The 23,017-nt window shown below is 50.9% G+C and overlaps 8 protein-coding genes across 8 annotated transcripts; 5 read left to right on the forward strand and 3 right to left on the reverse strand.

Annotated features, from left to right (window-relative positions):
• Positions 1-164: 164 nt before the first annotated feature.
• Positions 165-1,842, reverse strand: C8Q69DRAFT_483812 (Rhodanese-like domain-containing protein). The gene is made up of 2 exons (XM_028631733.1): positions 678-1,842; positions 165-608 (listed from the first exon to the last, which is right to left on the reverse strand). The coding sequence occupies exons 1-2, from the start codon at positions 1,646-1,648 to the stop codon at positions 554-556; spliced, it is 1,026 nt and encodes a 341-aa protein (XP_028480834.1). The 5' UTR covers positions 1,649-1,842; the 3' UTR covers positions 165-553.
• Positions 1,843-1,855: 13 nt separating this feature from the next.
• On the forward strand, positions 1,856-2,510 carry C8Q69DRAFT_196455 (RING finger domain-containing protein). Its single transcript, XM_028626028.1, has 4 exons — positions 1,856-2,095; positions 2,164-2,195; positions 2,267-2,330; positions 2,387-2,510. The coding sequence occupies exons 1-4, from the start codon at positions 1,954-1,956 to the stop codon at positions 2,413-2,415; spliced, it is 267 nt and encodes an 88-aa protein (XP_028480835.1). The 5' UTR covers positions 1,856-1,953; the 3' UTR covers positions 2,416-2,510.
• Positions 2,511-4,108: 1,598 nt separating this feature from the next.
• Positions 4,109-5,944, forward strand: C8Q69DRAFT_511207 (galactose permease; the record flags this gene model as incomplete). The annotated part of the gene is made up of 3 exons (XM_028633257.1): positions 4,109-4,275; positions 4,348-4,741; positions 4,808-5,944. 3 exons carry the CDS (start codon positions 4,109-4,111, stop codon positions 5,942-5,944), a joined length of 1,698 nt encoding a protein of 565 aa, XP_028480836.1.
• Positions 5,945-6,246: 302 nt separating this feature from the next.
• On the forward strand, positions 6,247-8,070 carry C8Q69DRAFT_196528 (hypothetical protein). The gene is made up of 2 exons (XM_028626029.1): positions 6,247-6,495; positions 6,547-8,070. Exon 2 carries the CDS (start codon positions 6,721-6,723, stop codon positions 7,798-7,800), a length of 1,080 nt encoding a protein of 359 aa, XP_028480837.1. The 5' UTR covers positions 6,247-6,495; positions 6,547-6,720; the 3' UTR covers positions 7,801-8,070.
• On the reverse strand, positions 7,901-12,141 carry C8Q69DRAFT_518162 (putative kinesin family protein; the record flags this gene model as incomplete). The annotated part of the gene is made up of 5 exons (XM_028633431.1): positions 7,901-9,341; positions 9,388-9,840; positions 9,889-10,942; positions 10,992-11,638; positions 11,695-12,141. 5 exons carry the CDS (start codon positions 12,139-12,141, stop codon positions 8,340-8,342), a joined length of 3,603 nt encoding a protein of 1,200 aa, XP_028480838.1. The 3' UTR covers positions 7,901-8,339.
• A 268-nt stretch (positions 12,142-12,409) lies between these two features.
• C8Q69DRAFT_425102 (tRNA synthetases class I-domain-containing protein) lies at positions 12,410-18,740 on the forward strand. The gene is made up of 4 exons (XM_028628421.1): positions 12,410-12,660; positions 12,730-14,189; positions 14,780-14,793; positions 15,598-18,740. The coding sequence occupies exons 1-4, from the start codon at positions 12,600-12,602 to the stop codon at positions 18,638-18,640; spliced, it is 4,578 nt and encodes a 1,525-aa protein (XP_028480839.1). The 5' UTR covers positions 12,410-12,599; the 3' UTR covers positions 18,641-18,740.
• A 715-nt stretch (positions 18,741-19,455) lies between these two features.
• C8Q69DRAFT_518216 (putative opsin) lies at positions 19,456-21,065 on the forward strand (the record flags this gene model as incomplete). The annotated part of the gene is made up of 5 exons (XM_028633432.1): positions 19,456-19,586; positions 19,647-19,713; positions 19,781-20,268; positions 20,343-20,480; positions 20,564-21,065. The coding sequence occupies 5 exons, from the start codon at positions 19,456-19,458 to the stop codon at positions 20,643-20,645; spliced, it is 906 nt and encodes a 301-aa protein (XP_028480840.1). The 3' UTR covers positions 20,646-21,065.
• Positions 21,066-21,748: 683 nt separating this feature from the next.
• On the reverse strand, positions 21,749-22,617 carry C8Q69DRAFT_511213 (cap binding protein; the record flags this gene model as incomplete). The annotated part of the gene is made up of 3 exons (XM_028633258.1): positions 21,749-22,219; positions 22,281-22,352; positions 22,408-22,617. The coding sequence occupies 3 exons, from the start codon at positions 22,615-22,617 to the stop codon at positions 21,749-21,751; spliced, it is 753 nt and encodes a 250-aa protein (XP_028480841.1).
• Positions 22,618-23,017: the final 400 nt, after the last annotated feature.

A 23,017-nucleotide genomic window follows, 5' to 3' on the forward strand; every position in this document is an offset into this window, starting at 1 on the left:
TGTGTTCGCACAGAGTCTCGGTTTTCAGCATCTTCATATGCCTCCAAGTCAGCCACCCAATAGAGCTGTGAATGAACAATGGCGGGTGTCGTGAATGCGCTCCGTTGCGGAGGATGACGAGAAGTCGAATCGAATGGCCGATCGACTCCGCGGGACGAAGCGAAGCCGGCGGGCAGTTCTGACTAAGCAGCTGGCAAGACGTGGGTCGATCACTTTATTTATTTATTTACTTCCTACAAGGTGCTTTGATAGAGGAAAATTATCCTTTGTCATCTCCTAGGTTTTCTCCTTTTCTCGTCATCGTCCGCGGAAGTTCCATCAATCCTTCGAGTCTTGCCTGTGTCGGAGTTGAGTACTCGCATCCGGAGGGACCTTGCTGGTACTAGGCGCATCAGACGTCTTCTCTTCGTCGAAGATGAGCAGAGTAGATACGTTCAAGGGTAGTATCGGGAAATCGACAAAGAGGGAATCACGCGATTTAAAAGCAACAGTCTCCAATGAAAAAGCATGTCTCCATAACCGCTCCAAACAGCTTGATTATCGCCACCACAAACTACGTTTCCTTCCTGATTAGGCCACTGTCCTCGGGGACGCGTTGTGCCCATTCCCTGTCACAGGTTAGTTGGCCATAACACTAGATCCAGAATATCAGAAATGGCAGTCTATAGGATACGTACGTCCAGCTTCCATCGTAGAGTCGTCTGTCATCTGGGCGACCGTAGTCTGCCTCCTGGAGCGCCGTCTCGATGACCGCAGCCGTCACACCAGTGCCACAGGAGCTGATAATAGGCTTTTTAGGGTCAATGCCTTTGGACTCGAAGACTTTCCGCAGCTCTTCACTTGGCAAGAGAGTCTTGGTCTCTGGGTCGAGAAGCTCCTGGAACGGCAAGCTCTTTGAACCGGGAATATGACCAGACGACAGGCCTGGGCGCGGTTCAGGATCGGTGCCAGCCCATCTGCCGTAGGATCTCGCATCTAGGATCTCGATTTCTCCACCGTTTTCCTTTGCGATCGTCTTCATCTCCGGGAAACGCACGATCATGTTGGTGTCATAGGTCGGAACAGGGTAATTGGTCTTCTCGACTGGCTCCGGCTCTCCCGTCTCGACGGGGAAGCCCTCGCGCACCCACAATCTGTAGTTGTCGAGGATATGCACACTTGGATGTCCGAAGACTCGAAGAGTCCAACCGACGCGTGGGGCACTGAAAAGTCCAAGCTCCTCGGTGTCATAGACGACGATTTCGTCATCGCGGCGGATCCCCAATTCACTCATCGCTGAGGTGAAAGTCTCGCAGGTGGGCAGCATATGGGGGTATGGAGAGTCATGATCCTTGATGGCATCCAGGTCAAAGAAACGGGCGTGTGGGATGCGGTTCTTCCGGAAGACATCAATTCCCTTCCGGCCTTCCGGGTCATTGGGCATAAACCAAGCCGCGCATAGCGGGATGATGCGAGGGGCAGTAGAAATCTTCGAACGGGGGCTTGGATTCTTCTTGAGAGCTTCGTTCAGCTGCTTCGGGGTGACTATATAGGAGGAGAAGGAGACCTGGCGGTGCTGCGGACGCTGCAGCAGCGGTGACTGGAAGGACATGGTACGACGCACCAGCCGACAAGGAGAGGAAGAGAGACGAAGGGCTACCAGAGCCATTGTTCAGGTGGGACAGCGCCTAGGAGAGATTCACATACCGGGGAAACGTCGGGGAGGCCAGAGGTCGGAGTAGGCTCATGAAGCAGCTCCCGATGTCGTATCAGCGGCGGGGAGAAGAGGCCGATCTGAGATATGACGGTGCGGAGAGAAGTGGAGGGACTTCAGGCCGTCCCGACGATAGGCGATACTTAGACTACTACTTAAAATCGTAGAGTAAACAATCCACCGCCTGCCGGATCCACCATCCGTGCACAAATCACCCTGGCACGTCTCTTACTACTTTATATACAACCCTATGTGACAGAATGAAGGTCGCGATCAAGGAGTGGAATGCTGTCGCATCCTGGCGATGGGATATGCCGGAGGACGAGGTGTGCGGTATCTGTCGCGTGCAGTTTGACGGCACCTGTCCGACCTGCAAATTCCCTGGAGATGACTGCTCGCTGCGTATGTCTACTTTCTGTCTGTTTCAATTTCTAATGGACTCAGCTAACCAGAGAATAATAACGGTCTAGTACTGGGGAAATGCGGACACTCGTTTCATATGGTGCGATTGTGGAGCTGGATATCCTAATTCCGAACTGTCTTGGTTACTGACAGAATTTTCGCTTGCAACAGCATTGTCTTCTAACGTGGATTCAGCAAGAGTCCTCGAAAGGGCTATGCCCTATGTGTAGGCAGAGTAAGTGTCCCTGCGCCATAGCCTTGGATGGCGATTGACAATATGTTTCTATCTAGAGTTCGAATGGAAGCAGAGCGAGGAATGATGCACGTGACTTTGACCGGAGTCTCAAGTGCTGCAGGCAGCCTTGTATCGTTCTACAGCATCTCTAATCATTCACTTTGTATTATCGGGAAGCAAGCATCTGCTTTTTGTTGAATACGATATCACGATGTCCTGATGGACAGTATGTCAATAGTGCGACAGTCACAAAGGATGCCTTCGATGATGTCCAAATGCTTTTGTTCAGGAGAGCCACCCCAGTCCCAGCTTTCTACCGTCCACACGGCCTCCTCAACTCTCTTCTAAAAATCATCCTCGCTTTCATCCTCGTCCTCATGGTTCTCCGGGTCATGAACAGCAAAAGCGCTTATAAAGCTCACTCTCCACTTGCTTATACCGCCAGTCAGATGTTTGAGCAGATGACACATCGAAGATGGCATAGTTAAAATTAGGGTGTTGAATCATCAAGGTGCTTTGGTCCCGGTCGGAGCTAACTGTGCTCTGCGTTGTATCTTCTAGTATAAGGCAAGCCAACGAGTGAGAATACATATGTATCGTAAGCAGAGAACCTGGGAAATAAGACTTTTGTTCATAAACCCCGTGTATGAGTGCCTTTATGTCGTGATCTCTCCTTTTACTCCCGCTGGGAGTTCAGAAAGAGCTACCAGGGGATAGCCGTGACCCAAGACTGTTCGAGATGCAAGCGATGACTGGCAGTCAGGGACGATCCACTCAACAGCCTAGTCAATGAACCAGGGCATCAATTTTAAAGTTGAACAGCGGACCTCAAACATCACCAAATTTATCGCCGGAAAACAAAAGCGGTGCATCAGTTGTTCTCCGTATTCAACAATTTTGATAATTCCTATCCTGAAGACTCTTTGCAGCCTCTGCTATAAGTTCTGGATCTGGTTTATAAGACCTTGGAGGCATGAGAGACGTCATTGAGCTGGACGAATTCTGTTAAGATCTCGTCTGTTCGATTGTAGAATATCTACCTGAATCTCGAGAGCAGGTGAGTTTCATAATTCATTGTGTGTGGGATGGGATCGATGTAACTGTTATTCTTTCCTATTGTAGCAAGTCGACGCGTCTCTTGCGGAACCACAGATAAGAGATCAGGCTCACATACATTCCCAATAGGATTATCTGCGAACGTCCTACGAAAACGTCTCTCATCTTTTGCATGTTCTGTCGAGGGAATCCCGGAACAGCGCCCCTTCTGGGAACTATGACCGAGGAGTACAGAGTTTTCTTTGCATTACCGTCACAGCCAAGCAATGTGGCTTATCTGACAATAGGTCAGCTGCCACCTGGATTATATATATGATGCTTTAATTGTCAGCAACTATGCGGTCTATTGGTGATTCAGTGACGGATCCGCGTCTTTCCGGATGCCGAAAGGTCGGTCCGGATGTATGTAGGTATATATATATTCGCCACCCATGTTCTAGCTCGTAAGACCTCAACCATGGGTTCTTCTGCCCCTTCTCCGCGTCCCATGACAGCTGGGCTGGAGAGAGATCATGGGGATTCGAAGATGCGAGATCGTGCTGAGAGATGATGTCAGCAATGGTGCTAGCTTGTTGGTCCATTTGTGGGGTATTATGCGGCTTACCATGTCTCTCATGGGGAAGACAAGAAGAATATAAGCCCCAGAAAGCCAACTGAACTTTGAGTAGAAGAATAGTATCTTGACTTGCTGAGGAGTATCCGTCATATAATCTGAACCAATCATGAAGAACCCGAATATCTTGACCGTTTATTTCGATGACAAGCGCCCGGAGTCCGAGAAACAGGGACATGGAGTAGATGTACAAGGACCGATTGATTACTCGCCGTTACCACGTGTCACGGCAAGGACTTTTTGGATGGGAGTGCTAGTTTCCATGGGGGGACTCATGTAAGCATAGAAAAACATCGATTCAGACGCTCAGGCATGTAAAGATAGCTGACTGACGATTGTCCTATGCAGCTTTGGATATGATACTGGTCAGATATCCGGGTTTCTCGAAATGCCTGATTTCCTAGATCGCTTTGGCCAGCGTAACTCGCAGGGAGTAGCATATTTCAGCACTGTCCGATCTGGACTGATCGTCGCCTTACTATCCATCGGAACCCTCATCGGCGCTCTTGTCGCTGCCCCCGTAGCAGATAGGATTGGTCGAAAACATTCCATTTCATTTTGGTCAGTCATCGTCTCTGTGGGATTTATAGTCCAGATCGCTTCTGTCACTGCATGGTACCAGATGATGATCGGACGTTTCATCGCTGGACTGGGTGTTGGCGCCCTGAGTCTACTGGTCCCTATGTATCAAAGTGAAAGCGCTCCGCCATGGGTTCGAGGAGCGCTTGTTTCCACGTATCAGGTGGGTGTCTACATCCATTCGACTCGCATATAAAGAATGAACCGCTGTACTCACATAATCAACCAGCTCTTCATTACCATGGGCATCTTCTTAGCAGCCTGTTTCAACTATGGAACTGTGGAGCACCAAGCTGGCAATTCTGGTTCATGGAGGATTGTCATCGGTTTGGGATGGCTCTGGGCAGGTATCCTTGGCTTCGGTATACAGGCATTTCCCGAGACCCCAAGATACGATTATAGGCACGGCCACGTCCAGCGAGCAACACGGACGCTCTGCAAAATCTACGGCGCGTCAGAGAATCACTGGAGCATTCAAGTACAGCTGGAAGAGATTGAGACTAAGTTTAAAGCTGAGAGCCAGCTTAAAGTCGGGCCGGTGCAGGACTTTATCAACATGCTACGTGCACCACGCATGGCTTATAGAATCGCGCTTGGAATCGGTCTGCAAGCTCTCCAGCAGCTTACAGGAGCGAATTATTTCTTCTACTATGGGACCACGATATTCAAATCTGTGGATATCAACTCCTATGTGACTCAGATCATTCTAAACACCATAAATTTCGGTGTGACTTTCATCGGGCTCTATCTGGTTGAACACTACGGTCGTCGCAAATCTCTGATCGCAGGGTCCATTTGGATGTTTGTTTGCTTCTTAATCTTTGCTTCAGTGGGTCATTTTTCCCTGGATCGAAACAATCCGCAGAATACTCGTGGTGCAGGCATTGCCCTGATCGTCTTTGCGTGCTTCTTCATCCTTGGATTTGCAACCACGTGGGGGCCCATGATCTGGACGATTATGTCCGAGATATATCCGTCCAGATATCGTGCTAAGGCCATGTCTCTTGCTACCGCGAGCAATTGGACATGGAATTTCCTCATAGCCTTCTTCACCCCGTTCATCACCAAGTCGATCGATTTCCGCTACGGTTACGTTTTTGCCGGATGCAATGTCCTCGCCGCAGCTGTGGTATACTTTTTCGTCATAGAAGGACAGGGTAAAACGCTCGAGGAAATCGACACAATGTACCTCGAGGGCGTCCCTGCGTGGAAGAGCTCCAAGTGGATTCCGCCACCACAGGCTGAAATGGCACATATTAGACAGAGGGCTGGTACTGAACTAACGCCAGATGATCATAGCAAAGATCGTGCGGTCCATAATGGTGAAGAGGCCAATCCTCAGATATCGCATCATGAGGCAGTCTGATGATGGTCCGGGTAGATTTCTGACGTTGACTACAGGGTGAATAGGAGGAAATTCAATTGAGATCTTCGTGACCATGAGCTTACCATGCACCGTCGTTGATGGCAAACATACTTCCGCTGGCTTCGTATCGGAACTCGGGCATTGGAGTAATGCTGGTTTCAAGTGAAATTAACGTAGTACACTAGGTACTTAGCATATTTGGTAGAATGGACCAATGCAAACAGCCAATCCCGACCACATCTGGCATGTAGCAATGTTATTGAATGATCTGATCCTCTAAATCAGGTAGAGAGGAGATTTACATTTGCGCTAAGTAGACGCAGATCGCTATCTAGTGCGAAATACGGTCTGGAAGAGCTTGAATAGATGCCCTCATTCTCTCCTATAAGGACGCAGAATATAATAGCATCACCATAAACAAGATAGAGCAAATACTGACCTGCCAAAGTACCACTTCTAACCGTTGAACGCCAATCTTGATCTATCAGATTCCTAAGTCGATCCCTAAATCACTCGGACGGAAGGGCAGCCGGTGTCGCATTTAAGTTAAGGTAAGACGGCGTCTCCATCCGCCAGAAGCTCCCACTAGACTAACTAGTTAGTTCAATAAGTGAACCGACTTAACTACCTTACTTACCTACTACTAACTCACTGACTGACTGACCTGACCATTAACCTCCAGCTGCTATGACCTCGTTGCCAGCAGTGAAGAGCTTCTTCTCCTACTGACTACCACTTCCCGCCATGTAGCCCTGTCTACGCTGCTCCGGATAAGAATGTCTCTACCCAAACAGACCGTTCCGCATCTGTCGGCATCGTCATCCAAGCAATCTCTCCGCGCATCCAACAACACAGTGCCTCGATCGCGCACGGGCGCTGTAGAGCCACACGCGACCTCTTCTACTCCATCTGAGTCCGGTCCAGCTGGTGAGCTTCAGCTTCAGCACCAGCACCAGCACCAGCATCACGGGGACGGCGTGAGCTCCGAGGAGAGACGACACAGTTTCGCATCCTCCCAACAGCCACAGTTCCGGCCGTTCTTCACTCTCGTCGAAGACACCAACGCCTCTGAACATTACCATCCTACAGTACATTACATCTTCTCAGACGATGATACGGACATCGTTACGGAGGCGGCGCTGCGCTCGCTAGAGGCAGATCATGGCATCGTCCCACCGGTGACGACAGGACAGGAGGTCGGCACAACGTACGAAGGAGACCCCGAGCTCGAGGACAGTCGGCAGTCGGATGTCAGAAAAACGTCCTCCCTGCCACCGCCCATACCGGGCGTCAGGGAGCACTATATCATCTTGGACATGGAGCCGACGAACCCAGAGCAGCTACAGAATCCGGATCCCGCCACTGGAGGCGGACCACCATCGCTGTCGACCTCACCAGCTGCACCGCAGCAGCAGCAGCCTCCGCCTCAATTCACAGTCACATCCGCCCAGAGCCTTACGCCCGCCTGGCAGGTGTTGAAAACGCATCTGACGCCTGCCCCCACGTTCGACACCACCACATCACCGGGCGACCAGCAGCAACAGCCCGGGTTGTCCAGCGGTGTCATGCTGAAGATCGAGGGCACATCCGGACAGCCGCGGGAACCGATCCTGCGGGATCGAGATAGCAAGGATGGCGGGCAAACACTCGAGGAGATGATGGAGCAGTTTGAAAAGCGCATGGGCGAGTTGCGGCTCGTCATCGAGGCAGGTGGCGGATTGCCAGCCCACGAAGGCCGCGGCATACAAGAAACAGAGGCAGAGGGCGAAGAAAATACAGAGCAGGAACCGCCTGGTCAAGCTAGCCCGGATCCAGCCCAGCAGAGCGAAGAACAGGAGACAGATCGACCCCAATAGACCGATTTGTTCGAGCTACTCTATAGGATAGATTTACGGTGTATTCTACATATTGTATGACGGCATGGAACTTGACCTCTCCTCCACATCTAAAGAGGTGAGCGAGGCTTAACTGGGTCATTCATTCGTATAAACATTACGTTCTCCTCTCTCTGCATATTCCTGGGTTGAGAAACAAACTACGTTATTGACGAGACATGATCACTCTCGTCCTCGATTCGACCAGTAGTACATCTTTATGAGCCGCCCGTATATAAAGGAACAAGGCTTAGGATAATGAATTAAGACCGACTGGGCCAGTAGCTGTACAACCCAATCCAGCAAGCGATATAAACAAGGCCATTCTATACCAGAAATACAAAACTCCGTTCGCCGAATGGCCCAACAAAAGAAAAGATCCCGACGGCCCGTGACTTGTTCCCTAAAATAAGAATTGCAAATGAAGTGCCGGGGCATTGAAACCCCAAAAACAACCAGTAGGGGTATCGTCTTATCCAAACCAAAGCCAAACTCCAATCCAAAACTAAAAGCACTGTAGCTCAAGTCGAAGGCCGGCTTCTCAGCCGCCGCCCATTATACTCTCCGGTCGAGATGGGGATGTTCTCCCTTCCTTCCATCATACCCGCTAACTTTTTAGCTGTGATCTTCTGCGGGAGATTACTTTTTGCAATAGCTGACGAGGAAGCATGTCTTTTCAATGGTGGAGCCATGTCGTCCTCCTCGGAGATCAGGTCCTTTTCCATGATGGTGGCAGAAACATGTGATGTCGTGACAGCGTCAGAGTCGGCACTACAAACGAGTGGTTTCGCGGCGACGTTTATATCGACTTCCCTAAGTCCCGTGTTGGATGGTGTGCCTGCAGTGGTTGGAGGTGGGAGAGACCCTACCTCGTCCTCTAGGTCATTATAAACAAGGGTTTTCGATGGAGAACCTAGCAATGGGCCACCCAACGGTGCCACCGCATCCTCCTCGCTTTCCAGTGGTGAGAGCAAGGGTTGTTGCTGTTTCAGAGGAGACTGCTGTTTTTTCGTAGGAGAGACAGATGATTGATACGATTTCCGCCGTCTCGCCAGGAGCGCCTCGTGCGACTCTGTGCGCGGGAGCTTCGACGGGTACTCGTAATGCGATTTTTGCGGTGTCTCCCCAGTAACGGTGTATTCAGCCATCGGAGCATTCTGAATATTCGTTCGGAGCTCCGCGAGGGGCTTGCGTACTCCATCAGATAATGGAACTGCAGACTCCTCTACAGTGTTCTTCTGCCGGTTGATGTCTTCCTGGAATCCACGGGCTCGGTCACCAAAGCCTGTGAAATGCTCACGCAGGCTGGAGTATGACTCGCGGACGTTTGCAGACAGGCTGTCCAGGTTCTCCAGATGCATTTCGTGGTACCGGCCGTTCTGGGATCGAGCCTTGGTCACGAAATCGTCCAAGGCCTCCATTTGTATAGCAACATCATTCATTTGGGCATCTACTATACGGACAGTCTCTTGATGGACCGACTCCGTTGCCTTCTGGATGGAAGCATTGCGTTCATCGAACATCTAACAATGTCAGCCTTGATCGGACTAACAAGGGCAGTTGTCTTACCGTCCAATCACTTTTCATCTTATTCTTCAGATCGTCCCTTGTAGCAGTTATTTCATCGACAAACTTATCTTCCTTGAGAGCCCATTTGTCCATGCTTTCTCCATATGCATTGCCAGCTTGTTCCAGAGTCTGGTCGGAGGATGCCATGTCTGCTCGTATATTGTTGACCTTGCTCCTCAGGCGAGCTGCCTGCTTCTGTGCAGATTTCTCTATCAGAAGTTCAATCTGAGAGAGCAATTCAGCACGCTCAGCCTCTGCACCTTCACGCTCCTCGTCCAACGCCTGCCCCAGCTGCGATGACGCTGTCTGGTTGGCTAAGACCGCTCGACGGTTTGCTTCCTGCAGCTGAGAGCGCAGTCCCATGACTTCAGACTTCTGGGATTCAAGGTGCATAAGCATGTTCTCAAACATCGACTTGAACTCCCTGCCGAGGTCGCTGTACGATGCATGGAGCTACATAGATCAGTACGTCTCTCACTTGATAATCGACGTCAAACTTACCTGCGTGTGGAAGTCTGTCAACTCATCGATGACCTCCTTGGAGATGCGAGCCGCTGCGGCCGACAATCCATTCAGCCCTTCACCAACCCTGGTTTTGACATTCTCCCGAAGCACTTTGATCTCTTCGAGGATGTCGTTCATCTCATCGTGGGCGTTGGATGTCTGCGCCTTTGCCTCCGATTCCGCCTCATCAAAAAGTGACGTAAAGTCGCTCAGTTGCGATTGACTCAACTCCACGTTGTTAATCTCGGACTGCACGAATCGGGTAATCTTGGACGAGAAAGCTGACAATAGCTGCGAATGCTGCTGTTGAAACTGCTCCACTCGGCTATCTACCAGGCTTGTCACATCCACTACCTCCGAGGTTGATGCCTGCCATGTCTCGCGGTTCAGAGCGTGCAGATCCGATTTTCGCCGGAGTTTCAAGCGCAGTCCGTTCATGTCTCCCACCGTTCTGTCCAAGGTGGAAACAAGGTCGGTGCCAATGTTATGCAGTTTCTCCTCGGTCTCCTGGTGTGCTTTGCGCAGCATTTCTTCTTCGTCCAGCATCCGCCGGGTGTCCTCAAGGACAATCTCCGTCTGCTTTAGCAGATCATTAGTTCCTTCAAGCGCGGCTCGAGTTTCTTCATTGTCTTTCCTCAGATTGTTGAAATTGCTGGTCAAGGCGAATATTTCCTGCAGCTTATTCTTCAGATTCGCTTCCATCATCTCGATTTTCACTCGTTGCTCCTCGTTCACAATCCGTCGCGACTCGCTCTCGACTGTCATCTCCTCGTATGCTTCCGTCGACAGGTACACCCCGTTTCTGTGCCTTGTCGCAATCAGATCGCTTTTCAGCTTTTCGATCTCGTATGTGTATTCGCGCAGGAGTGTCTTTTTGGACATGGCCAAATTGATCTGCGGCCTATTGCGGATGTTCTTTGCGCGGAATGCATAATCCAGGGTAGATATGGTCTCCTCGAGGTTGCTCCTAGAATTCGAAATGGTAGCGATTATGCACGTCTTAGTTTGTCCTCCCAAAGAATCTTGCAGTAGCCGCGTGAGCTTGGACTCTCTGGTATTCGTTAGTGAATCGGTCTGGGACAGAAGGGAAGCAAACCAACCTGTAGGGAATATGGGAACTCTTGTCGACCAGTGCGTTGATGACCCGACCCAAAGTGAGCAAGCTCTTGTTGATCAGACCAGCTTCCACCGCTCGTTTGTTTTCAGCGCCACTGCGGCCAATATTCTCGCTTCCTGCCAGGTCCACCAAGTTCAACTTTGCCGAACCAATATTCTCTTCCCCTGACTCGGATACGCGTTTTGTGAAAACTGTAATGGTAAACACGGTGTGACTGCGCGAACTGAGATCGTTGCACTTTGTGGCCGCGACCTGGCGGCGGTGACTGCCGCGCTGCAACAGCTTGATACCTGCATGTGCCGAATCGATGTATGTCTCCTCCATGCCCTGCACCATTGTGCTTCCGCTATGGCCCTTCTTGCCCTCGTTTTCAAAAATTTTGAGTTTTGAGTTGTCTTCCGCGGAGAGCAAATCCCTCAGTTCTTCGTTGTACAGCTCAATGAACGAGCATTTCACGGTACTGTCTGTCTCCTCTAATTTTCGGAAAAGCGCGTACAACACTCGAGGGATGATACCTGCGTTATCAGACAGAAGCCCTAGCGTGTCAGTCATATCTCCTGACATCGTATACGTCTTGCCAGTGCCCGTCTGGCCATACGCGAATATCGTGCAGTTATAGCCGGAGAGCATCTTGGAAAGCTGTCAGTGAAAATCACGCTTATAGCTAGCGCTCATGATCAACATACCTCATTCAATATAGGGGCCACAACATCCTCAAAGATGATCGCTTGGTCTGCAGCGGGCGAGAAAACTCTATCAAAATGGTACGTTTTGTTGCTGACCGCGTTCGGCCCCATGGACAACTCAACGTTCGATCCTTTGACGCCTTCAGTGGCCACCGCTACCCCACTGTTCTCCTTCACCTCCCGTTCAGTCCTTCCACGACAACGGACGACGACATGGATGTTGGTTTCCGCGCCCGCTTCTGGATCGAAGTCTCTCTCTTTGCGCTTGGTTCCAGCCGTCGATAGCGTGCTTGGAGTATTCTGACCGCTCCTCATTGATGTGACAGACTTCACTGCCGGCGATTGCGACCGCTCTGATGCTGTAGAGGCCAGTCGCCGTGTTGTAGGGGGGCGCAGGCCGGTTTTCCTCGTCGCCAGCCCGGAGGCAGGCCGTTGCGGGCCAGCCATGGTGCGATGGCAAGTGGTGTGTGATTATGATGATAAGCTGTATCAGGAATGAATATATGTCGACTGTAAGCCCCAGATAGATCTATGAAGAAGTAGTCTCTGTAACGTGGGGCGCCCAGATGAGGAGCTGTGGTCAATACCGTCAAGTGTGCTTTCTCCAAGTTGTTTGGGCGGCTCAAGAGGGAAAACGTAAACAAAGCGCGCACGTGCCACGCATAACCCCGAGCTCTTTCTCCGCCTGTCACGCCCGCCGTTCACATGACCGATGACCGTATCTCATGCTGACCAGCTTCACCTCAACCTCGCGTCGAGGAACAGGACTTTTACGGCTCTTGGGCCGTATTTCTCTTCTTCCATCGTGATATATTCCATTTGTCGAATCAGTGCTTATTTCCCTGTTGTCTCTGCGGAGATCCCAGATCCGTTACTGTCAGGCATGATAAGATAACGTCGGTACCATGACGACTTCTCGAGCTTCAGCAGCTCAGATCCATCCCGGCAAGGGCCTTGGGTTCTTGAGTGCGTTCTCATAAACTATGTTATACGCGTATTGAAACTATAACTGACTCTTTTTTTTTGGCGGAACAGCCCTTGGAATGTCGCTTCACAATGTACTCACCCGTCTCAAAGCCCATCCCCAGACCTACCCCGCCATCGACGTTGCATACTCCGCAGGAGAGCCATTATATCAGCCTGTGATTCTAAGACTACCATCCAACGGTCTCCGCCTTCGATTCGATGGTCCAGATCAGAGGCTTCGCCTGATCGAGGTGCTGGACTTCTCCAAGATCCTGCTCGTGTATAAGAATCAGGAGGTTGTAAAGGGCCTGAAGCCACAGGAACAGGCTGGCTCCCTGCCAGGACCGAGCTTTCGTCATGTCTACAATAGACTCTTTGGCCCATCGTACCCTGGGGAATATGTCCCGCCTGCTTCACGTACACCTTATGGAACATATGTTCTATCATACCCGGGCGTGGCATTTTCATTCCCGCTTCAGGACTCAGCGTGGTCGGATCAATGTGACTTCGTGGCCCTGATGTCTTCATCTGCCGCTTCACCTGCGACCTCTATGGCCATCTTTCAAGGTCCGTCCTGGCCAGATGCACGTTCCACCTTGTTTACAAAACCACCACAGTATCCCCGCTCGCCAGCATTGGTCAGTAAGAACAGGGAGTCGGTTCCAGACGAGATCGAAGAAATTAAAATATACGGAGCTGGTAAGATTGAGTTGACTCGACGAGGCGGCCCGTCCTTCTGGATTACCCTGTCGGAAACTACGCCACAGGACCTGGTCGCCGAGCTTGGTCCTCCAGACGCCATCTATCGTAAAAATGACCGAAGGATATCTATTCATGGAGCCGCTGCTGGTGTAACCGCGCGCCATATGAGTCCATCCCCAGGTCGGGGCACCGATGCAATTGACACAGACCAGTCGTCTAGTAACAGCGTGACGGATGATTCCGATGACGAGATCACCCCCGCTGCAGCTTCTGATCCCTCTTCTCTTCCAACAGAATGCTTCTTTAATTACTTCCACCATGGCTTTGATGCATTTATCTCTTATCCCTCTACTCCTGGACCTGCCTTCCCCGGCTCGGATCTGCCAGACCCATCACCCCCCACGTCAAACTCCCACTTGACAGTGACGAAGCTCTTGGTCCATGGTAACGTTCCAGGGTCATACCCGTTCAACCGCCATCGACGGAGTCGCTGGACGATACATCTGGACTCCTCGGGTGATGACTTGATGTCTGAAACTCCATACGATGAGGTGTCCGGACGGCTCAAAGAACTGTGGAGAGGCTCTTACTCCAACCCGGCTGAGGAAAGGGCTCTTCAGCGGGGAATGGTGCTGAACCGGGGCTGGGGTGACAGTCCAGAAAGCAGTGTCGAGTTCCTAGGTGGCTGGGAGGAGAGTACAGGAGGTAGACAGCGAGCCGTTTCAGCTGGTCCTGAGAGCGGACAAGGGTTGGGAAACACGGAGTTATTTGGATTCCCCGGTTTGCTGTTCGAGGTATTGAAGAATGGCGCTGTAAGCTGCCTGACTGTCTATTGAATTGTTTTCATCGGTGTTTTGGTTTCGGGGTGGCGATTTTATGATGGAAATTTCAATATACCGCGGAGGTTATCATGCGTGATCCTCTAGTTGCCATATGCTGAGCTTGTGTGCTACTTTGTCGGTAGCTTTCTTTATATATTAAACCGACTATTCAATCTTCTCCACTCAAGGCTTCGAGATTGCTTAAAACAAATGCGTAGTTGAGAAGATTTTCATCAGAGATGGACGTGTGGCAGATCTCATCCTCATCATCCTGGCCCATTCTGATCGAATCGATGATATGGGGCAAACATCAATCCAAGGATGGTGTATTACGTGCCTTTGCAAAGCCGTAGGCCGAAGACTTGGTAGTGGGTTCAAACCAGGACTCTCAGCTAGAGGGTATTAAATGGGGAACTAGTATCCATTGTCAAACCCAGATGAACGGCGTCTGATACCATGGCTCGTGCAATGTTAAAAATTGCGGTGCTGGAGCCAGAAGCTCACTGTCAAATGGGCGCTCAGCCATACTACCAAATGTCCTACAGTCGTTGGAGTAAATCATTTTCTCGTAAGGTTGCAGCTCTGAGAGACGACAGCACCAAATCTTTTTGTCTTAGGATCTATGGCCGAGGCATAAATTCCAGGCGAAGCCTTCCTGTCCGCGTTGACATAGACGATCTATCTGGAGACAAGGCTCTGGCCTGGGTTCCGACTTCTCTGGTGCTCGAGTTTTCGTCGACCTTTGTATATACGCATCAGTCAATGAGTTGAATAGAGTATCTATAAAGGAGGAAGCCCTTATGACTAGCGCCTCGATTAAGGCGATTCTGTAGCTTCCTTCGATTTGCCAAACCTGACAAGCCCGTCCAATCTTCATCTAGGCCTTTGGCATCCGTCAACACCGAGATAGCCTGATTTTGAAACTAAAAAACTCCATTCTTCGCACACGATAACCCGATCCTTTGACGACTAATTCCGATACAGGTAGAACAGTAGGAGATATCATGGAAGGATCTGTTGGCTAGGAAATTCAGCATCCATAGTAGGAGGATATTTCTGCCGGTCTTTTAAACCCAGCGTGTATTATATTTACCGCCACTAGGCTGGTAAGTTTTCTGAGCATATGCACACACTCGTGCATATTTAATGGAGGTTTACAGAGAAGTTAATGATCCGTGAAATGTACTAGGAAGACACCTAAGAAATAAGATAGTCATTTAAACGACAGAAACGGGGAAAATAGTCGCAGTATTCAAATATAGCTCGATTTTATAATACACAACATGGCGTATCGCGCGTCACATATTGTAATATTACCGCGACAGATACAACATTTCTCAATCGTCTCCGACTCCGAATCTACTCCGGTCGAACAGCACCAATCCACAGCACGACAAAGCAGGATATGCTGCAGACGTAGCATGCCAGAACTGCCATCCTCGCTCACTCGGTCGTGGTCGTCGACTCTCAAGCTCCCCAAGTCGACGTTCCCCCCGCGCGTGTCGCCGGCCGACCAGGCGAAATACCTACCCAGATGCACTGACGAGCTATACGCCTGGCAGCGGCGTGCCAGGCCGGCGGAGAACACATTTACCCTGCACGATGGACCTCCATACGCTAACGGCGAACTGCACGTCGGCCATGCGCTCAACAAAATCCTGAAGGACATCATTTGTCGGGTGCAATTGGGACGAGGGAGGAGGGTGGACTACGTGCCCGGATGGGACTGTCATGGCTTGCCTATCGAGCTCAAGGCGCTGCAGGGACAAAATGATCTCAAGGGACAGATGGGGACTGCAGGGGCAGCAGCGATCCGAAAGGCAGCACGAAAGCTGGCTGAGACGACGGTCAACGAGCAAATGAAGGGATTCCGCCGCTGGGCTATAATGGGCGACTGGGAAGGTCATTACAAGACGATGCATAAGGAGTTCGAGATGAAGCAGCTTGGAGTGTTCCGTGAGATGGTTGATAGAGGACTGATCTACCGCCGGTTCAAGCCGGTGTACTGGTCACCGTCCACGGGAACCGCTCTGGCCGAGGCAGAGTTGGAATATAAGGATGATCATGTTTCAACGGCAGCCCTGGTTAGATTTCCTTTGGTTACGATTTCTTCACAATTGGCGAATCATGCTGGAGTTGATAGTGGGAAGTTGAGCGCTGTAATATGGACTACAACGCCTTGGACTTTACCTGCTAATGCTGCTATTGCCGTCAACGAATCGCTCGAGTATACTGTTGTCCAGTCGGAGAGACATGGTCAGCTGTTGATCGCCAAGTCTCGACTGGAGTACCTGCAAGGCATGCTGAAGGAAGACCTCGACATCGTCGTTCCGACTATCCTCGGCTCTGACCTGCAAGGACAAACGACATATCGACCTCTGTTCAAGGATCCGGAGGCGCAGCCACAGCCTATTATCGCCGCGGAATTCGTTACTGCAGAGTCCGGTTCCGGTCTTGTCCACTGCGCGCCTGGTCATGGTATGGAGGACTACGAAGTTTGTCTCGCCAAGGGAATTCCTGCTTTCGCTCCGGTCAACGATGAGGGCAAGTTTACAGACAAAGCTTTCCCGAGCGACCCGCAAAGACTGAGTGGAAAACCTGTACTTGACGAAGGAAACAGCGCTGTACTCGAATATGTCGAGTCCCGAGGCCAGCTTCTTGCAAAGCATCGGTACGAGCATAAATACCCCTACGACTGGAGATCGAAACTTCCTATTATTATCCGGGCGACGGAACAATGGTTTGCGGATTTAGCTGATATACGCGACGCCGCGGTCAATTCCTTGAAGGAGGTTCGCTTTGTCCCTTCTTCTGGCCAGGGGCGTCTGGAGTCCTTTGTCAAGAACCGGAGTGAATGGTGTATATCCCGTCAACGTGCCTGGGGAGTTCCGATTCCTGCCCTGTACCATCGTGGTACAGGAGATGCCGTCTTGACTAAGGATAGCGTATCCCATATCATGAAAGTAATTGAGGAGCGTGGAATCGATGCGTGGTGGACAGACGATGCCAACGACGATGCATGGATCCCGGCGTCATTGCAAGATCCTTCTGGCCCTGGCTACAAACGCGGAACCGACACGATGGATGTCTGGTTTGATAGCGGCACGAGCTGGACTCAGCTTGATTTGACACACCGCGAGGGTAGACAACCGGCCGACGTCTATCTGGAAGGAAGCGACCAGCACCGTGGATGGTTCCAGTCTAGCCTGCTGACCTATATCGCCCATCAGCTTGCTTCTGGGAAGAGCGACACTCCCAAGGCGCCGTTCAAGAGCCTTATTACCCACGGATTCACTCTGGATGAGGATGGTCGCAAGATGAGTAAGTCAATTGGCAACGTGATCCATCCCGATTCGATTATGGATGGCACTCTGCTGCCCCCTCTTAAACAGAAGAAGGGCAAGGGTAAGAAGCAGCCGGCATCTACGGGGCCTGTCTACGATGCGCTTGGGCCTGATGCTCTTCGCATGTGGGTTGCCAGCAGTGACTACACTCGCGATGTAGTAATCGGACAGCAGGTGCTGCAGACGGTGAATACCAGTCTTCACAAGTACCGCGTCACGTTCAAGCTGCTCCTTGGAGCGCTGGGCGACTTTGACAAGACCAAGCAACGCACGTACGGGCAGTTGCACCAAATCGACCGCATTGCCCTTCTACATCTTGCAAACCTAGCCAACACCTGCAGGAGCGCCTACGATAACTTTGAATTCTACCGGGCGGTCACCGCGATCAACCGGTGGGCGAACCAGGAATTCTCGGCGTTTTACATGGAGACCATCAAAGACCGTCTCTACACAGAGGCGCAGGATAGCCCCAGCCGACGTGCGGCACAGACTACCCTCTTCCAGATCTACCACTACCTGCAGGAGATCCTGGCTCCGCTCACGCCGCTGCTGGTCGAGGAGTCGTGGGAGCATACTCCCGAGGCGATCAAGGCTCAATGCGATCACCCGATGAAGCGTGTCACGGCCATTCCCCCAGCCGAATGGCTCAACGCAACGCTGGAGCAGGATTTTGCAGATCTGATGGCGGTGAACTCGGTGATCAAGGCCTTGCAGGAACAGGCACGATCAAAGAAGCAGATGGGCTCCTCCCTTCAATCGTTCATCCACATCTCCCTTCCGGACAAATCCGTGGATGGGTCCGTCTTTCAACGGTACCTGCCCGAGCTGCCGGATCTGTTCGTCGTCTCGTCTGTGGGCCTCAGTGGTCAGGGTGAACAGGTGCCTACCGTCATCGAGCAGGCTGAATGGCACTATTGTGAGCGCTTCCAGCTGCCCGATGGACGCCAGGGGACTGTGCATGTCTTTGCACCGCAAGACTCCAAATGTGTGCGATGCTGGCGGTACGCGGTTCCTGAGACTTCGACCAGCGAAGACATGCTCTGCCATCGCTGCGAGGACGTTGTGCGCGAGCTGGATGCCGTGGAGGCGAGTAAGGCCGCCACTAATGCTTAGACGACGCCCTGCCATATCTTGTATCTCTGTTGCCTGTACCATAGTGTATACTATTTCTAAACTCCAGGTCCAATAAATAGAATTTAGCGTTCCGTGTGAGACTTCTGCTCCGTTCTCCGTGTAAGATGGTTAGTAGCTAAGAGTACGCGTCCTGTGGCGCATCAGACCAGTAATGCAACGAGTTTCAATGTCGAGAGAATCGTCTAGTCAAGGATCTGGGGTAATCCAAGCCCGGGTGTGTTCATGTCCAGGTCATCCATCGACAGTCCAGACTCGCTAAGAGGAACGTCAGATATGCCGATCGTCGCAAGCACTTTCATTGACCAATGTGTCGATTAGCACAAGATCCGCACGTTTCTGGAATGCTGATCAGATTCGCTGATTCTCTGCTCCCTTCTTCTGCTGGATAGATGCGGCTGCTCTGATCGTTTGTGATGATCTCAGATGCTCTTTACATGCCCCGCATGAGTATGAGTCTTATCGTGATTGGGTCTCGAGCTCATCCCAGGTAACCATGACGATTCAGACTCGTAACAACACCGACAGAAACCGCTCATGACGATGGGGAATTTCAGCGCAGGCGGCGCTTCCACTGGCTGACGTTCTGCTGGAGAATCTGAGTCCATGGAAAAGAACAGGAAACGAAAGCAGAATGTCGCTGCCCACCATCCATGTCGTCATCGAGGACTTGATGGATCCATTGCTTATAATGCATCTTCTGTCGTCCGGCCTCCGTCTCTTCTTATGTAGATTTACCGGGTCGCTGCTCAAAACAAGCTACAGAAAAAAAAAATTATCATCTGGGGTCAGTCAATATGATCAAGACGCATCTCCCACCAGTTCCATCACCGACGACCACGTCCTCCGTGGCGCCTATCCCGACGGTGATTCCGGGTAATGAGCCAATCTTCCAGCATGTCCATGGTATCGGCAAGCGGACCTTATGGTAAGCAATCTATGAAGAAGAGTGTCCAATTGAGACAGATACACTGGCTGACACGAACAGGGTGGTCACCGTCGCCATGGGTATCTCTTCGCTCGTGTTCTACATCCTGGCTACGCGAGCACCAATAGTATGTCTTATTATATAGTTTCATGATTGCTTTGTGTAGAAGACACTCAGACTAACGGCCATCGCAGTCGAAGCGCCTCTTCCACATCCTGACCTCCCTAATCACCACCATCTCCTTCATTTCCTACCTAGCCATGGCCACTGGGGACGGCATCGCATGGAGCCATATCCAGATCCACGAGTCGCACAAGCACGTCCCAGACACAAAGCAGGATGTCTTCCGCCAGGTCTTTTGGTTCCGCTATGTCAACTGGATACTCACTTCGCCTCTTATCCTAATCAATTTGGCACTTCTTGGAGGCTTGAGCGGGGCGCACCTTTTGGTGGCTGTTTCTGCGGATCTCATCATGTTCGGCACGGGACTTCTGACATCATTCGCAGGCAATGATGGTCGTAAATGGGCTTGGTTCACTATCAGCGCTATCGCTTACTTGGTCGTGGTGCACCAGATCGGATTCAATGGCGGACGGGCCGCAGCCAACAAAGATGCGCAGACGAAACGGTTCTATGGCTCTATTGCAGGCACATCTCTGGTCACTCTGGCGTTGTACCCGATGTATGTCAGCTCTCGGTTCCCTGCGAAAGCTCCTGCAGACGAAAAAGATTGAACGCATAACTAACAATATCCAGCATTCTCGCCGCATCGACACTCTCGCACCGCATCAGTCTCGACGCAGAGGTCGTCATCTGGGCCGTATTCGATATCGTCGCACAGGGTATATTCGGATACTGGCTACTTCTGACACATGACCGATCTTCCTCGTCATTGTAAGAATCCCCATCCCACCCCTTAGCCTGGAAAGGGCAACCAAATTTGAATTCGCAGGATTCATTCTAACGTGATTTCTCAGCTCTCTATACCTCGACGGCTTCTGGTCCCGTGGCGTCGGCCAAGAGGGCGCCATCCGGGTCGGCGAAGAGGATGGGGCGTAGTCGAACAGTAAGACCAGTCTTGAACGGTGTTTTACCAGACCTCATCTGGGGATCTGAGAACAATGCTCCAAGATCATTAGGGAATCATCCCTCGAACCCATTATCCGCAAGGAAACAAAAAGGAAGACCCAAATACTCGCAAAGAAAATCAATGAACAGAACGAACTTGAGACCAAAAGCAAAATACAAAACTGGACACGAGATCTCGGTGGGCAAAAGCCCATCGACTGCTTACATCTAATGACGCGACATGTAGGACAGGATTTCATAACGAGATCTATCTTTACTATCTAATAAATGGAAATCTGAATCATCTCTATTCTAACCAAAGCATACTACTGTATTTATGTCCATAAGTAATTTTAAGCCGGAATATGTTCGTAGTGGTGTTGTACAGCTAGTAGTGAGATTAAGTACGGGAGGGGAGGTCCATCCACTCGAAGAAATATATATATCGAACCGACGGCTAAAATGATCCCCACGTGTAAGCAGGCCTTTCAAGGTAATATTATCCATTATAACCCATAATTAATAGCAATTAATATCACCACAAGAGAAACAATAACATTATATTACTTCCAATGGTCCTAGAGTGATTACACATGGGACAAGCTGCTAGAGCGCTGTTACAGAACCATATGCTAGGCGCATTTTGAAGATTTTGGAGACGACTGCAGACTGGTATGCAGAACTTATCTCATATCTCCGTGGTATCGTTTGCATTAGCATAATAGGCCTCTTATTCAGGCCGAATCGTACAACAAATACAGTGAAGAAAAATGAACCGGAAATGGAGACCAGAGATAGCAAATCTCAGGGGCATGATAGCGACAACAGTAGCAGCAAGCTCACGGATATGGAATGCGGAAAATAAGATACACGCCTCGTAATGCTAAACTCAAGATGATCGCGGCAGGCCGTGATGAAGCACAGCGCGTGAAAAAACTGTCACGATCTCGCCTCAGAAAAGGAAAAAAAAGCCCACAAAGTCCTCTACGATCAAATTCATCTCCAGTCGTCCATCGTTTCATGCCCGAATATCAGAAGATATCAGCCTCTTCCGTCCGATCGCCATTTTTCATTCTCTTTTCTTTTTCTTTTTCTTAGACAGTGTACTTAGCCTTGGCGCGCGTGCTACCGCTGTGTGCACTGTCGGTATGACCTGAAAACTCGACAACATCTGTGTCCTTCAGGCGCAGCACCTCCTTGAATCGGCGACCAATGTTCTCCAGAACCTCCTTGCCCTTGGCCGCGGAGCGACCCTCACCCTTGTCACCGGGGATGCTCTTGCCCGTGGTGCGTGTCCACAGACCGACACGGTAGAAGCCCTTACGGACGTTGACGACCACACCCATCACTTCGTTGTCTCCGTCATTCTCGAGGGTCTCACCGATAGCAGCGAGCTGGGCGTGCAGCCAGAGGTCGTCTATTGGGACAGAGCGCTTGTCCTTGAAAGAGTATGACCACTTGCCACCGTGCTTGTTCTGCTGGTCTTCCCACTCGGGACGGATTCCCTTCTTGAAGAGGTGGTAGTCGGCCTTCAGACCGAGTTCAGACGTGGGAGTGATGTTGTTCTATTCAATCATTATCAGCATGTGATGAAGAAGCTATAGTGGCGAACGAGGGAAAACATACGTAGATACCCCAGAATTCCTCGACAGAGCTGAACGTGACTACTTCTTTCAGAAGCTCGTTCCAGTTGTCACCCTGTGCATTTCGTCAGTACTGATGTGTTAAATCCTGAGATTGAGGGGGCGCTCACCTTGCCGCTGGGGGGCTTGGTGAACCAAAGGGTCCACTCATGCATAAGGGGATGCTTGACATTGAAGTTTTCCGGGTCATGGAACACAGTAACAAGGTCACCATTCGCGCCGTTTGTCTGTTCCTTCTGCTCCTGCTGTTCGTTGGCCGCCTCGGGTGCGGTGTTCTCGTCTTTCACGGGCGGCTGGCCGTTCTCTGTGGCGGTAGCCATGTCGGATGAAGCGATCTTAGGTGATGCGAAAGGATATAGGAAGGAGAGTCGCGGATGAGGATATGAGAGGAAAGTTCAGGAGGCCGTCAAGAGGTCGAAAAGCGGACGCTTTGCGGACGAGGAGAATTTGTTTTGCGAGTGGGCGGTTTGCGGAAAGAACCAATCCCAGAAAGTGCGCTGAGAATTCCAGACACACAGGGAGGAAGTATCGAGGAGCAGCAGAGAGTAGCAACGGCTACAAAATTCGTCTGCTCCAGGCAGATAACCAGCGTGGACTCGAAAGTGGCGGGGTTGTGTTGCTCCAGCAAAGATAATAATATCGGGAAGATTTGAGACGGTTTGGATGGCGGAGTTGGACATGCAACTTTTCTACTTTTGGCCACACGAACGCTGGTCGAGG

The sequence above is a fragment of the Paecilomyces variotii genome (genome assembly GCF_004022145.1).
Source record: "Paecilomyces variotii strain CBS 101075 chromosome Unknown C8Q69scaffold_26, whole genome shotgun sequence".
Lineage (NCBI taxonomy): Eukaryota > Fungi > Ascomycota > Eurotiomycetes > Eurotiales > Thermoascaceae > Paecilomyces > Paecilomyces variotii.